Source organism: Corvus kubaryi, unplaced genomic scaffold (genome assembly GCF_017639235.1).
Source record: "Corvus kubaryi isolate FWS band 111438036 unplaced genomic scaffold, C.kubaryi_AGA036_p1.0 37264, whole genome shotgun sequence".
NCBI lineage: Eukaryota > Metazoa > Chordata > Aves > Passeriformes > Corvidae > Corvus > Corvus kubaryi.
Genome location: NW_024581079.1, coordinates 3655939 through 3671122, shown reverse-complemented (window position 1 = coordinate 3671122; position 15184 = coordinate 3655939). Strand labels below are relative to the sequence as shown.

Here is a 15184-nt window from a genome sequence, read left to right as displayed (position 1 = left end):
CAGAGATTGGGGTTGTGGTTCACACTGTTCCCCAGTGACCTCACTGGCTTCTGTTCAATGACCTGCTTTTGTAAAATTTATTGGGACACTTCATATCCAAGACCAGTATGGTATGGTTAAACAAAAAGATTAGAATTTATTAAGCAGCACAGTTACAGACAGAAGTGTAGCCAAGTCTCATTTCCTTCTTTCAGGCTAATAAAAAAAGCACAGAAATGTTGCAGATAGATGGTGGCTTTCACTTAATGAGGGAAATCCATGATGTTTCTGTATCTTCAGTCTCACTTTTTGGTGCACACCAGCTTTCCTCACATTGACAGATAAAGTTCTTCACCATTCTGCAGCAGCTCTGTGGTGCTTACAAAGCCTCTGCTTTACTGTTGTTTAATGTGTTGGCTTTTTTCCATCAAATGAAGGATATGGGAGGATACTGGTCAGCCCTGGCCTGGTGGCTCTCCAGATGGTGCTGTTGAAAACTGAAAAGTAAGGATTGGCTCTGGGAAACCTGGAGCTCAGCAGTCTCTTTGGTGTTAATAAGGTTCAGCACTGAATAGATGTTAAATGCAGACACCCCTGTAGTCCTGATCCTTCCCTTCCATGTGCTGGAGCAGCAAACAGTTACAGGAAAATGCAGAGGCCCTGAACTGAGGGTATTTCTTCAGAGCTGTGTCTGGGAAGCTCCCATGCAGGTTAACAGCATCTTCCTTGAGGAAAATGAAGAAAGGGCAGTTCTCCCAAGGGACAAGAGGCAGGTGAGCAAGGAGCAGAGTATGATGGTCCATCAGCTGCTGCAAGGGACTTGCTTTTGGCCTGCTGAGCTCTGTCAGATCTTTGGTAACTCCCAGGTGTGGCACAAAAAAGTCTGGCTTCTTGTTTCTCTCTTTTTTCCCCTCTTGGTTTTCTTATTAGATACTATGTTTTGTGGGCTCTAGAGCCTGTCACATCAACTGAAAATCACTAGATAATTACTTCTCATTTTGTATTTTTTAGGACTTGCCTTTCATCTTCCCTACTTTACTACTACTGAGAAATACAGGTAGAAATAAGAGTAACAGATGTCTGAGGAAAGGATCAAAACTCCATCAGGGAAAGCAGAAAGACTGAGGGAAAGAGGATAGACCATGGCTGTCTAATCCTCCTGTGACTCTTTTACCTCCTGACTTTCTGGAAAGTTGAGGTACCATGTTTTATGGCATTTTGTTTTATGTGCTGGAGAGATGTTAACACTGAGTAACAAGAGGTTTGTTTCTCTGATACAGAAAATACCTTTTAGCAAAAACATGTGAAGGTGTGTTGCAATGCTGACAGTATGTATGTGGGTCACTGCTGAGCTCTGGGAACCTGCAGGTGGGACAGGCACATCCATAGAAAGTGGAAGGAGGGGTGGACACTGAAGTGAATGTCCTTGGTTTCTGTGAAAGTGAGCTTGAAGTTTTTTGAAGCTTGAAATGTGGGTAAGTGCAATGTGGTTAAGAGAGTCAGCCTGGATTTCCAGGGGGCTTTCTGGGGAGTGCTCACTCTCCTGAGCAAGGAGAAACTGGGCAGCAGCATTGCTCAGTCCCAAAAAGGCCAAAGGAAGATCTTGCTGCTTGCTTCAATTGTTGGAGGACTAGAGAGAAGGGGACTGCAGACTCCTCATGCAGTCAGTTCTATGGCAGGTAACAGAGAGAAGTAGAAATGTGGGAAATTCTAGTTTGACAGAATGGAAAACATTTCTGCTATGAGGTGGTCAGGCACTGGAGGCAGAAGGGCTCCCTTTGTGGGTGAACCCAGTGTGGGTTCACTGTCCTAGAACATACTCAGACTTACCTGATCTAGCTGGGATCTCTGTTTTGGGAAGGTTTTGGACGAGCTGACAGTCAGGAATCCTGCCACCTGAAATTATTCTACAGTTCTAGACTTCTAAGGGAGGTAAGAAGCTGTGAGTTTGTCCTTCTGTGGACAGCATTTGGTAAAAATCATAGGAAATAGAACAGGGATAAATAATCTGTGTTAAAATAGTAGTTATGTACTTACTGCTTTTAAAATTGGTGGATTAAACCTTTCAGCTATCCAGAAGAATGCATAATAAAGAGTCGATAAAATACGAAGCCTATTCCAGTATGGTGGAACAGAAATCCATTATTTTTCCTTCAAAAAGTACTCAGTGTTTTAAAAACTGCTCTGGGGTTTATTGTAGAAAGTACAGTAGTGGTACAAAGCAATTGCTCTCAGTTGAAATGAGTTTATCAGACAGATTGGATGTTTTCAAGGCCTTTGTTAGTACATTATCCCACACCTGAGCTTGTGTTGTAACAAGAGACACCTGGTGCCAAGCCTCAGCTCATTCAGCAGGTACTTGTGAGCAGTGGAGAACTCCCCAAGAGCCCAGGAGCAGGGCACAGGTAGGATGCCTCTTGTTAGCAATGGCAATAGTGTTTCCTCTCCGTTGGTGGCTACAGAAATGCCTACACAGCACGAGTGTGCTCATGTTTGTGTTGTCACGCTCTTGTCCTGTCACCTGACCCCACTGAGAAGGGCCTGGCAACGCTGTCTTTGTCCCCTCAGATCAGGTGTTTAGGCATACAGGTTCCTCTGGCAGGAGGGAAGAACTTGTGCCCACACTGGGCCCCTTGTTTCAGAGGGAAGCTTTGGTGGGGGCCTGCTCACAGGGCAGGTGAGGGGGGAGAGCAGATGTGAAAAGAGCCTGTGAGAAAGGCACTCAGAAAGAGGAGATAGACCTAAATGGACCTAGTGCAAATATTTACATTGTTGTATCTTACACTTAACTTGGAGCTCAGCCTCCACACTACCTCTGTTTATATTGCTGGATTTGAGTCACTTCTGACAGGAGGCAGCTGAAGGCTGCTTCCACACACGTGCTGGTAAGCTGTAGTTACATTCTGCTCTTGGAGCCTGCTGTCATTGTCAGTAATCTGAAAATACAACTTCTGTGCTTGGCAGCGCTCTGAGAGGCAAAGTTAAGAATTAGAAATAAAGGGCAAATTTATATGTACATATATTAGACACAAAAAATCTCTCTCAAACTTACATTGCACCTGCACTTTGAGCATTGAATGTAGTTCTGACCATTCCACTTCCTAAAGGATACACAAATTTAGAGAGAAAAACCCAAGCAATGGGGAAAAGAATGGCAAATAGAGGAATAGTTTTTCATGCTGAGATTAACAGGGTATTGTGGTTCACACTGTTCTCCAATGACCTCATTGGCTTCTGTTCAATGACCTGGTTTTGTAAAATTTATTGGGACACTTTATATCCAATTTGCAAAAAGATCCTGGTTTATCAAATAAAATGATAGGCAGCAGTTTTAGAAATAGAAGGGGAGGAGGTACCTTCTGAAGGCACGTGGGGCTAAACTTCAGGCTGTATTGATGCCGAGTTCTGTGGAGATGGAAAGTACAAATGAATTAAGAGATGATGGATCCACTAGCAGCTGTTAAATCCCATAGTCACAGAGTGCCTTAACACTCCACAGCCCAGGTAAACCCTGAACTACTGCCAAATGTGAGATTTGTGTGATGCTGCCTTGTGCTTGCATTCTGCCTAACACCCGGTGCTGATTGCTGAGTACAGGAGTCCCGAGGTTAATTTGTTTCACCACATCCACCAGGAACGTTCTTAACAAACATCTGCTTACAACACGTGCAGGAGGCACAGCGTGAGCAGTGCTCACAGAAATGAACCTTGGAACCCGCCCTGGGGGAACAGGTGGGAAGTTTCAGAGGAGCATTTCTTGGGTGTGTTCTTTTCCCTCTCTCCTCAAGTGTGAGTGTCTTCTGTGGCCACAGATGCCTCATTCAGCCACAGTGACCTGGGTTAGTGCAGGGCAGGATGTGGCTGTGGGGCAACTGTGGAGCTGAGGGCATCCAAGAGCAAAAGGTGTAAGACATTGCAGGAACAAACTGCTGCCTTTGGGGCAGCAAAGGCTCCTCAGCTTTTCACTCATGTTCATGTCTCTGACTGCTGTTCAAAGTTACCTGACAAAAAGGTGGGTGCCGTGTGAGAATTGCTACTTTAAGTCATCAAAGCATGGAAAGATCTATGTTCTGAAATAATTCAGTCAAAATGCTAGATTGCAAGTTTAGTATCTTTGGTTAGTAATTATGTGGCTTCATGCAAATCGTCTCCATGAGGATGCAAAGCAGCTTACACTTGGCAAGTGCAAATGCTCTAGGGCCATCTCAAACCAGCCTTACCTGCCTTAAACCCCGAGCAAGGGAGTTTCCTTTATCAAAATTCTGAGCCTTGAGCACATGAAGTGTACTGTTTTGGATGCACTAGGTTACATAGGCCTACTTCTTTTTCTGCTGGCAGTTTGGGGACTGAGCGTGCTTTCTTGCTGAGGAGCATTTTACCAGTTTCCTATGACATCCTTTGGCAGTGTTGGCTGGCAGCTGTCATTCTAGCTGTTCTGAGTAATTGTGTCACCAGCAAACTATCTGCTCCTTTATTATCCTTTCTTTCAAAGCATTTATATCTGCTATGGAACATATTTTATCAACATCTTTACATAGAAAGATCTATTGGTAGGTTCATTCTGTTCTGGAAACTGACTGGTTTTGCTACCTTTGTTTTCCTGGTTTTAATCTGAAAACTTTTCTTGGATATGATTATTGCATATCAACTCCTTTAAGAAAATGAGGGAGATCATTGTAGGATTTTGAAAATATCTCTGTGTTGCATAAATGTCTGACTTTTAGCTGGAGCTCCAGGGGGATTGTGAAGCATTACTTGACAGAAATAGCATCAACCCTTGAACAGACACACCAGGTCTGTAGTACACCTCCCAGTCTGACACAGCAATCACATTTAATGTGTGTAGTTCTTTGGGTCACTCCTGAATTCTTTATTTTTTCCCTTTCTTATTCTTCTGACACTCAACATGGTTTAAGCAACTAGCAAATTCTCACACATAATTGCAGTTTCAGAATTTCATAGGATCTCTTTTCTTTAGAGATGAAGTTTCTATCTCTTTATACTATGAGAATATGTACTTTTTTCTTTTCAGCAAGGGGAAATAACTGGATTGTCAGTGACATATGTAATTCTCTTCTATGTAAAAATCTCTGATTATCTCCAATGTATTTCTCCCCATACTTGTAATGAGGGAGTCAGTGCCATCACTGTTATCTTTGGATCAAATAACATCTTGGATTTTAAAAGAGATTAGCAGTTCATTTCAAATGAAATGCTAGTTAATGTAGATAAAGTTATCAACTCCTTAATCTCATTCAGAACTTTGAATTTAAAAGTGTAATTCAGAACTGCTGCTAAAATGAAACAATTATCATTGAGTTTGAGTATCAGAAATAGCAAGGATTTGATATTAAATTCTACTGTTTTGTACAGTGACCCCTGTGTTAGTAAAAAAAAATGAATAAATCATCCCAGACTGACACTGAACTGTGCCATAAACCAAATCCCTCCTGATGGGAAAGAATTTTCTAAAAGTCCTTGCAAGGAGTTTCAAAGATAAACCAAGACTTTTCCTTGAGTTTCAATGCTGCCGGATAGTTGTTTATTAAGTCTTATCAGAGGAACTGAGCCACCAGCGTGACCCAGGTACAACATAGAGCCCTGAAAGCAGGAGTGAAGTCTAATTATCAAGATTTACACGGCCTTTTAAAGATATTTTAACCAATAGTTACTAAAAACGTATATTATTTTCACTTTCCTACCAATTATTCAGTAACACGACTAGGAACTGCGGAATTTTCTATCCAGTCATTCCAAACCACTTTTACTGCAGAATATAGAGTGGTAGAAGAAAGAGAAGAAGGTTTAGAGAACAACAACAATCCTCCATTTTGATATTTTTTACTCTTATCTATTTACTACAAAGAGAAGCCTAAAACCTCTTAAATTTTTCACCCTGTGACACTCTTACATAGCAGTCTATCACCTAATTCACACCACTGTATTTTCTAGTTGCTGTCTGACTGTTGGTAATTTTTTCCAAGGTTTGAAGCTAAAACAGTGTTGTTCAGGGGGGTCAGAACCCTTAAAAACAGGCAGAGAAATATTCTCAGCACTCTGGGTTCCTACACCAGATTTACTGGTAACCTTTAATGATGCTCCTTATAGATATTGGCAGTATTAACATTACTGATTGTTTTAAGCACAGACTCACGGAATTGTTTCGATTGGAAAAGTGACACTATCCAGTTCAACCCTTCCCCAGTGCTGCCAAGGCCATCACTGACCCCGGTCCCCAAGTGCCACATCCCATGGCTTTTAAATCCTTGCAGTGATGGGGGCTCCACCACTGCCCTCGTCAGCCTGTGCCAGGGCTGGACAACCCTTCTGGTGAAGAAATTGTCCCCAGTATCCAACCTAACCTTCCTCTGGCACAACTTGAGGTCATTTCCTCTTGTCCTGTTGCTTGTTACTTGAGAGAAGTGACCGACCCCCAGCTGCCCAGCAGCTCCCTTTAGGCAGAGGGTGAGAAAGTGTTCCCTGCACCTTCTTACTGAGGGTGCCCTCCTTCCCCTCATCCAGATCGTGGCTAAAGATACAAAACAGGACTGGCCCCAGCACTGGGCCCTGGGGACACCCTGGTGACTGACCACCACCTGGGTGTTGCTCCATTCCCCATTGCTCCCTGGGCCCACCATCCAGCCAGTTTTTTACCCTGTGAAAACTCTGCCCATCCAAGCCATGAATGGCCAGTTTCTCTAGGAGAAGGCTGTGGGAAATGGTCAGAGGCTTTGCTGAAGTCCAGGGAGACACCTCCACAGTCTTTCCCTCATCCAGTAAGGAGGTCATAGAAGGAGGTCAGGTCGGTCAAGCAGGGCCTGCCTTTCATAAACTCACTCTGGCTAGGCCTGGTCCCTAACTAAAGTTTTTTGTAAACTCTAAGGGATTATATTGAGATTTCCATACTGGACAAGATGTCTTCTTCTAGGCTGAATTTGGTGTGAAAGGCCTGCAGAAACAGTTAAGCTGGTTTCTGAATGACAATAGGAACAAAGTGTTTCCTTCTTTATATCTAAGTTACATAAACCAGAATAGCAATGGATTTCTGGGCATGAAGGAGGTAAAAGTGAGCATGCTTTAGTTGTGGTCCCTTGGAATGTCCTGTTCTCTGCCAGTGCCAGTGTCTGTTGGATGTACATGCCATCGTGGGCATGGCATGAGCACAGAGTGGGGTCTGTAGGTGGCAGTCAGGCACTGGGAGCAGAGAGCACTAAAAGGCCATAGGGACAGCAAAGGGACTCTAACAACCAAAGTTTCCTCATCCCACAGTCAAGATTTCCTTTCAGATTTTCTCAGCTTTAACAGCACCTTGCAGTAAAGGTGGTGATGCTAATGTAGTTCTCTGTAATGACTTTCCTGGTCTTCACTTAGTTCCAAAAATTTGCATGGAAGGTTTTTTAGCAAAATCAAGGTCTGAAAATTCAGGAAAAGGAGTTTGCCATTAAATCCTTGTCCTGTGTAACGTTTACATTTGTTCTGAAATCCAGAATAGCTTTCTTGAAAATGTCTAGGCGACAGAAGAGGAGAGAAGCCAGGAGCTTCTGCTGGAGACATCTCCTATGAGCCATCAAAACATGAAGGGCAGATACAAAAGCTGTTTATACTTGGTATATAGAGTTGCATGATGTACAGTAGGTTGGGAGAGGAAGGGACTCAAACTAGTGAGGTGCCATCAAGGAGTAGAATAGAGCAAATTAAAGATTGTCCAGTGAATTTTTACAATGTGGTGCTGACAAGTTTTTGATACAGAAAATGAAGGACACAAATGGAAAATAATCTTTTCTAGAGGTAATTCTCTACTGATAGTTGGGATGGAAATTTAATGAGAATAATAATAATGATAATAATGATGATAATGATAATAATAATAATAGTCCTAGTTTTGTGAGAGCAGAGTGAAGAGCAAAACAATGATAATGGTCTTCAAAGGAGGAAGAGTAAAATAGATATAAGATTTCCATGTGGGAAACACAACCAAGGCAAAAAACCAGGAGTCCTGTTCCAAGATTTCTATTTGTGACTCAACTGTAACCTAAAGCAAAGGAGGAATAGGAATTAAAGCAAGAGAACTACTTGTTTCATTCATGTGCTGTGCAATGGTCTGAAAATCATCATCACATTTGAAAAATCAAGTGACTAAAGGTAAAGGTACAAGAATTGCAAGAGCATGATGATAAAAACCAGAGCAATTCATCAGTTATGTAAAAAATGAAGAGTAACAAAATTCTCTTCTGGTTTGTAGCAGAACTGATAAGCAGAAAGTCCATCAGAGGACTGGACTGCAGCAAGAGTGCACTTTTCATGGTTGTACTGTGTGTAAGGCCTTCACATTGCAAAGAGATTCCACAGAACACATTCAGACACATCTTTGGTTTTGTAGGAGGGTAGACTTAGGTGAACCATTAGAATTCTTTTTAACAGCTATCTGTGATTCTCTGTTTGATAAGGTTTTAATTGCACAAGACTGTACTTACTCTTCCACTGGGATTCTTGCAGATTCATTCAGTAAGAGTTCCCTGGCAAAAGCTGCTCTAGGGATGAATTGGGTGTGTGCCTTATCAGAAGCCTCTGTCTTTTGAATATTGGAAGCAGAAGTTGGGCAGTGTTGAGTCCATGCAGCAGGAAGAATTGGGGAATAAATCAATAAAAGGGTCTTCTATTCCTACATGTGCTGAAATTCAACCAAATATTTAGGCTGACTTCTTTCTCAAGTCCTGACCTCTGGTCTCAGCAAAGAGTTCCAGTTTTCAGGGACAGAAATCAGGAGAAAGTCAGGAGCCCTGGTGGGATGTAGGAGTCTCAGCATCTGTTTGGATATGCTTCAACTGCCCCAGTACTGCTTCTATTTAAATTAATGATTAACACCTCTTGATTCCAATGAGGTAAGAACTACTTCAGTCTTCTTATGTGTTTGTGAGGAAGCCACAGAAAATGAACTTTTCTACTGGCCTGAGTAATTTTTGGGTAGATTCAAGCAGCTGTCTTCTGGAAATAGTCAGTGGAAGTGCTACAGCAGAGTACCCTGACCCAGGCTGAGCACTGAAAAATCATGTGCTCCTGGTGGTTTGACTTCAGTCTTTATCATCTGTCACATGGAATTTGTCACTACCACTTCTCAGACGATTGAAAGCTGCACTTAAGGACATTATGGAAGTGGGTTATTTCTTATGATCTAAATTATAAGTCAGGCAAAAGATGTAGGAGTTGCACATTGATATCAAGGGAGTTAAATACTGCCCATCCAGCAGTTCCATAATCACCATCCGCCCTCACAAATGTTTTAATAAACTTGCCCTCTCTTGGCAGTTCCAATTAGTTCCTGGTGCTGGGGTCCCCACTACTGACTTTGAGCTGATGCAGAAGAGCACACTGTGTTTTTCATAAACTTCCCTGGGCAAATCTTCTTGTATCTTCATTTCAGTGCCTCTATAAATCTTTCTTCTGTTTTTCCAATTGGTGTGTTTTAGAGATCAGTCTAATCAGTTACCATGAATTTAAGGTGGGCTTATCCATTCACCTCAGTCTTCAGCTGCAATTTCCCCACTGCTTTTCTTGCAGCTTACTCAGCGTGGGCAGGTGGTCCAAAAGAGAAGGGATGAAATGGTCTGTGTAGCTTTGGTGGATAAAGGTCCCAGTAATGAAAATTGACCATATAGGTAGTATCCTCCATAGTATATAATTTATTACCATCAGCAGTTTAGATTCCAGGAGTCCATTTACCAGTGAGCAGTTTGTTGTCATCAGCAGTGTGTCAGTGACTGTGGGCTGCTGGAGCTGAGTACCACTTGTTTCTCTCCTCCAACTTTTCCTTTCCTGTAGAAATCCCAGAGCTGCCACGTGCAGGAGGCCACTGGAGCGTGACACTTGGTGTGATGGTGTTCTCTGATTGCCAGCAGTGGTCAGTGCCAGTACCTCCTGTCTGGAGCAGGAAAGGCAGTCATGGGACCACCCCCATCCCAAGGGTATCATGTTTAACTCCTGGTAGTAGTAAAAGCTGGTTGTTGCTCAGACTCGAGGGCTTATGCATCCTACAAAGCTCTTGGAGATCTTCATTGTTGCTTTGCTTTTACAGGGCTTACTAATAAAACTGGTTATTCTTTTCACTCTAAATACATGTTTTCAGGCCACTGAGTCCATGGTGTGTTACATCTCCTGGAAATACTGCATCTGGTTTTGTACGCAGTTTAGGGGTTTTTAAGGTGTATTCATCCAGTTTTGTATAGGCCCCTTTAGTCTTTCTCTTCTCTTATTGAAGCTAAGTTTTGTGCTCTGTGTGGGGTTTTTTTTTTTTCACTGTTAAAGGCCGAGTTGGGTGCTGTGATTATTGACAAATTGAATTGATACCTGTTTTAGCTGAAAGTTAAACTGGAATTTGGTTATTAAGGAAATATACTTACATGTCAGCAAGATGACTTTTTAAAACACAAGGTGTGTGAATGGGTTTTAACTGAGAACTTAGTCCTGAAGTAAAATAGGTTTCTCAAATTTTAATGGACTAAGACAATTTCAGTTCTCTTCACTAAATACAGAGGGAAAGCTTCATGACAGAGGTAAAACTCAGCTTAGAAAAGGACATGAAACAACTTGAGTAAGGTAAAGACTTCAGGGATGCATTCCACTCCTTCAATTGTACTTTATAGATAATCTGTTACATTTTAAGGATTCACCTGAAAATGGGAAAGTTTTGCTTTTCACTAATCATAAAAACTATGAGTTTGAATAATGTTGACCATTGCAATGCTGAAATGTTGTGGTGACACCATGAAATCTGAGCAGAGCCTTCATAGCGTGCTTACAGTGTTAAATGAGTTTGCCAGGAAAAACAATGGGGCTGTGCTGTGGTTGGGTGGGGGAGAGGTCGTGGAAGGAAAAGCAGTCAGGCCAGAGCCATTGCCTACTGCCAGATAAGCAGAAACACTCCTTGTGCTTTCCATGACTTCTGTAAACTGGGTCCTGAAGAGTGGGGCAAGGAATGGGACAGGACAGTGGGGAAGTGCTGTTCTCCACTCCCACCCTCGGAGAAGGCAGGAGTATGTCTCATGGTGTGCACACCCCTGCCTCCCAAAGAACTGCACCACTGTTTGTTGGAAGGTGTTGGAGGATCTCCCCAGCCTCACCTGGGACACCTCTGCACAGGGATCAGTGACACCCTCGAGTGCCCAGGGAGAGATGCTGCTCTCCCAGTTCTGCTCTTGCAAGGCAAACAGCCTGGCCATGGCTGCGGAGAAACTGAGGCTGTGGCAGATTATTAGAAGAAGCCATAAATAGGTAAGAATAAAATTAGAATCAGGGCTATAAACCAATAAAATAGCAAGGGTCAGTAGGTTTCTCATTGACAGAGAGGTGTGGGAAGAGCAGCAGATGCCAGCATGCCATGAGAGAAAGGGGCATTCCTGCAGCAGAGGGGGTTTGCAGTAGTGCCTGTCCACTGTTCCGAGACATATTGGGAAACTGCTTCATTTAGCCAAAACAAAACTTGCAGGATTGGGGGAAAGATTAAAATATATCTACACATACAGATGATTTCCAAGCTGAGAAAATATATTTTCAACTGTCACGTGGTGGTATTCTCTTGGGTTCCTGGTTTTATGTTGATATATTGCATTAGTAATTGTTTATTAATGGTATGGAAATTACCATGCACAAATTTAAATTGCCACTGTCAGAACTGAGGTTCACAGTATTACCCAGTATGAAATAGATAACAAATATTATTTCATGAAGAAGCAAAGGCAATTCAATAAATCAATATTTAATTTACTTAGTAAAATTGTACGTGTGTACCAACATACAGAGGCTTGGTATGCTCTAACTGTGCTTGCATGTTTTGAAATACATGTATTTCTAATGCTCTTTTTTTTAAGGAATAAAATACCAGAATTAAAACATTTGCATAATATTTAGTATGTTTAAATTATCTTTATTTATCCTTTGTAGAGGGACTAGTACTGTTAGCTGTTAAGCTGCTTCTATTATGGTCTGAAATTTTGAAGCCATGCAGTGGATCATTAATCCAGTTGAACTTTTTGCAAAAACTGAGAGACTTACTCTTTGTAATGTTAATGATGGTGGGATGGATTTTGTAGCGCTGCAGTTTGCTTAATTTTTCTGAATTTCCTCCATTAACAAAAGAAGATTGTGAAGTGATGAAGAGAAGATCCATGCAGCAGCAACAAAAAAAGTCTTTATGTTGCCCTGGGTGATATGGTTAGTTATTTAGGTAGTGTCTAGTTGCAGAGGCAATAATATGTCAGAATACTTTATTTGTATACTGATTGAATTTTGATCAAGACACAAGAATTTTCATTTATAGCTATTGTGTTGTTCAATTTTCAATGTTGGTAGCTTTGTTTGATTTACAATGGAAAGTTAATCCTATCAACTCCACTGTTCAGATAACGAGGGGGAGTGGGAAATCTGTGTGAAGGAATAACAGATACACAGTGGCTGCTTCTGGTGCTGAGCTGGCTCATGTGTTGGCTGAGCCCTTGGGAGCCTTGGGTTTGGAAAACGTGCCTCAGTCAATAAACCATGCTGGTCCTGAGCTGAGCAGTGTGAAACTCCCAGAGTGTGCATAGGACATGGATGTCTGTCACCAGGGCATTCAGCATGGACAGTGCAGAGCCACCAGGAGTGGCTGTGGAACTGAAAGATGGCTCATTTGATTTTGCACACAAAATTAAAAGCACTGGGCAGCTGCAGACACGACACCAGTGGTCCGTGGTTGTCACTGCTGTTTTACACTTGCTTGGCTGCAAAGAGTGAAAGGATGGAAAATGGCACTGACTCCTCGTTTGAAAGCACATTACGGGACAGATGATTTCTCTTCCCCTACTTCTTCAAGAGACTGCCTTGTTCAAAGCATTCCTGTTCTTGTTGCACTCTGCATACTCCAATATGTATTACTGAGCTGTTTGTTTAGCAGCAGAAAAACATTGATGTTTTGGTGTAGCAGAAACATGCTGTGTTCACTGCTCTTGTTCTTTCATTGCCTTACAGGTACAGTAAGAATTGAAATGTTCAGGAACATGCAAAATGCAGAAATCATAAGGAAAATGACAGAAGAATTTGATGAGGTAGAGTATACAAATAGTTGTTTTAAGCATTATGAAATAATTACCATATACTTCTGGTTTAAATTGAAAATGCAGTGGGTAAGTAATGTTTCAGTATGGGAAACTGCACTGACAAGCAAAGCAGCAATTTCAGCTGCTGGATGCAGAGTAACAGGGCAGCAGGGACAAGAGAGGTTCATCAGAGCAGGCAGGAAGAGGAACTGGAGAACTCTCATCCCCCTGAGAGTGGTGGTGGTGTTCTAGGTGCTGAACATCAGCTCTTGGGAGTGCCACAGTACAAGGAAGAGCTCCAGATTCCTGACACATCAGATTCATGAGGCAGGATTGCAGGCTTTTGCAGCATTCTTCTGTTTTCTCTGTGCAAATTAATGTTTTGTGCATTTTAAATGGCAGTTTAAACCAAATAGGAGCTTGACATGAAAATTACCATTTTGGAACAGTGATACAGAAAGAAATACTCTTTCAAAAGATCTGAGCATTTTGTCTGAAACAAGTAAATTACAATTCAAACTGAGTATCTTCTGTCAAAATAAACATGTTCCTAATGGTGAATGCTTTTTAGCTTTGAGATTTTTGAACTGTGTTTTCTTTGATTTTTCATGTATAAAAAGCTGAATATTCTGAGTGTTCATTCTGTTTAGTGAGGAAAACTAAAGCTGGAGCAGGAATTTTCTGTAGGACAGCCGTGTCTCTGACCAGTTCTAAATGGAATGCCAAGGCTGTGATTCAGAAAGTTAAGCAGGAAAACAATAAATATGAGAAATGTTCCTTTTCAGGATGTACTTCTGCACAATTTCCATCTTGTCCACGGCCTTGAACAACAAAATGCTTCAGTAAATGCCTGATTACAGCCATAGGGGTGCTCCTTTTGCTGGGTGATTGTCCCACTATTGATGAAGAAAGTATTTTTCAAAAAAACCTTTTTAAAAACTGTCAAAGTTTTTTCTCACAGGAGAAAAAAACCTCTTCCTTATGAATGTACTTAAAAGGAACATCTCTTAAAGAGTTACAGTTACTGGTACGCAGTCTTTCTTTCTTCATTACCTAAAACTTTGCAGAACTTCTACAATTCTAAAAAAAAGTTTCAGTTCTGGCTTCTGCCTTAACACTTGAATGGATTTCTGAGAGAATTTGTGGGCCTTAGTACAAAAGCATAAAATTATTAGTCCTAGGCTGCAGCCCAATGACTCTTTTGAAATCTGGAATAAACTGTTGGCATTTCATGTGTAATAGCTCCCCCAGTACCCCAGAAATCCCAAATTGTCCCATTTTTCCATGAGTGCTGCAGGAATCAGCTGGCTGCTGGCCTGAATTTTGCATTTATGGCAGGGATTGAAGTATTGATTTTCCTCCTCGTGAGTGGAGAAATGCTTGTGCGGGACTTAAATGATGGAAATAACTTTGTTCACAAAGTTCACTTTGGGACAGGGAATTCCGTGGCCATCTGTTGGCTGCACTATTCAGCTGCTTGGCTTAGGAGTACAGGTGTTTTGTAGGTGAATTCCCTCATAATTCTTGTGCTAGAGTTGACAGGTGAACAAAGACTTGGTTTACTCTGAGTTTTCTATGCACTGGGCCATCAGTATTGTGTCAGTATCACTAATGTATCACGCTTTTATTGGTATTCAAGAATAAAAGATCCATGAAGTGACTATTGTAAGTTTATTCTTCCCATTTCAGCCAGATGAGGTGTTCATGGTGCAAAATAGCCTTCATAGGCTTTTCAGAAGAGTTGTCTGATACGTACTTGCAGGTTAAAAATGCATCATGCAGATGTGAGTAATTACACACAGCACTAGAGATTCTGAGGATCTGTTCCAAAGGGCTGCACATACCCACACCTCGAGAAAGCATGTGTTACATACCAAAGTTCACATGCAGAAATCCATCAGGTTATTCTGGTGTGGTTGAAATGGGTGTGATTTGGTTAAATGTGATGGCTGGGGGGTTTCCAAAGGGCAGTGTTGTTTATGTAGTTTAGGTTCAGGGTTGTTTGATTGCAGCTCCTCTGTGCTGACCTCGCTGCCTTGGCATGGTTCAGTCTGGGTGATAAGTCCTGAGGAGGAAAGTGCTTGTTCCTCACAAAACCACAGAATAAATGTGTACAAATGGATGTAACTTTGGTGCTA

At 41.8% G+C, this 15184-nt stretch overlaps 1 protein-coding gene across 4 annotated transcripts in view; it reads left to right on the top strand.

Annotated features, from left to right (window-relative positions):
• Window positions 1–15184, top strand: part of STAG1 (stromal antigen 1) — a 173074-nt gene that overhangs the window by 82213 nt on the left and 75677 nt on the right. For all 4 annotated transcript variants that reach the window (XM_042024746.1, XM_042024745.1, XM_042024747.1 and 1 more), the window contains exon 6: window positions 12979–13055. In XM_042024746.1, the coding sequence (XP_041880680.1) occupies window positions 12979–13055 (77 nt within the window). The remainder of the gene's footprint in view (window positions 1–12978; window positions 13056–15184) is intronic.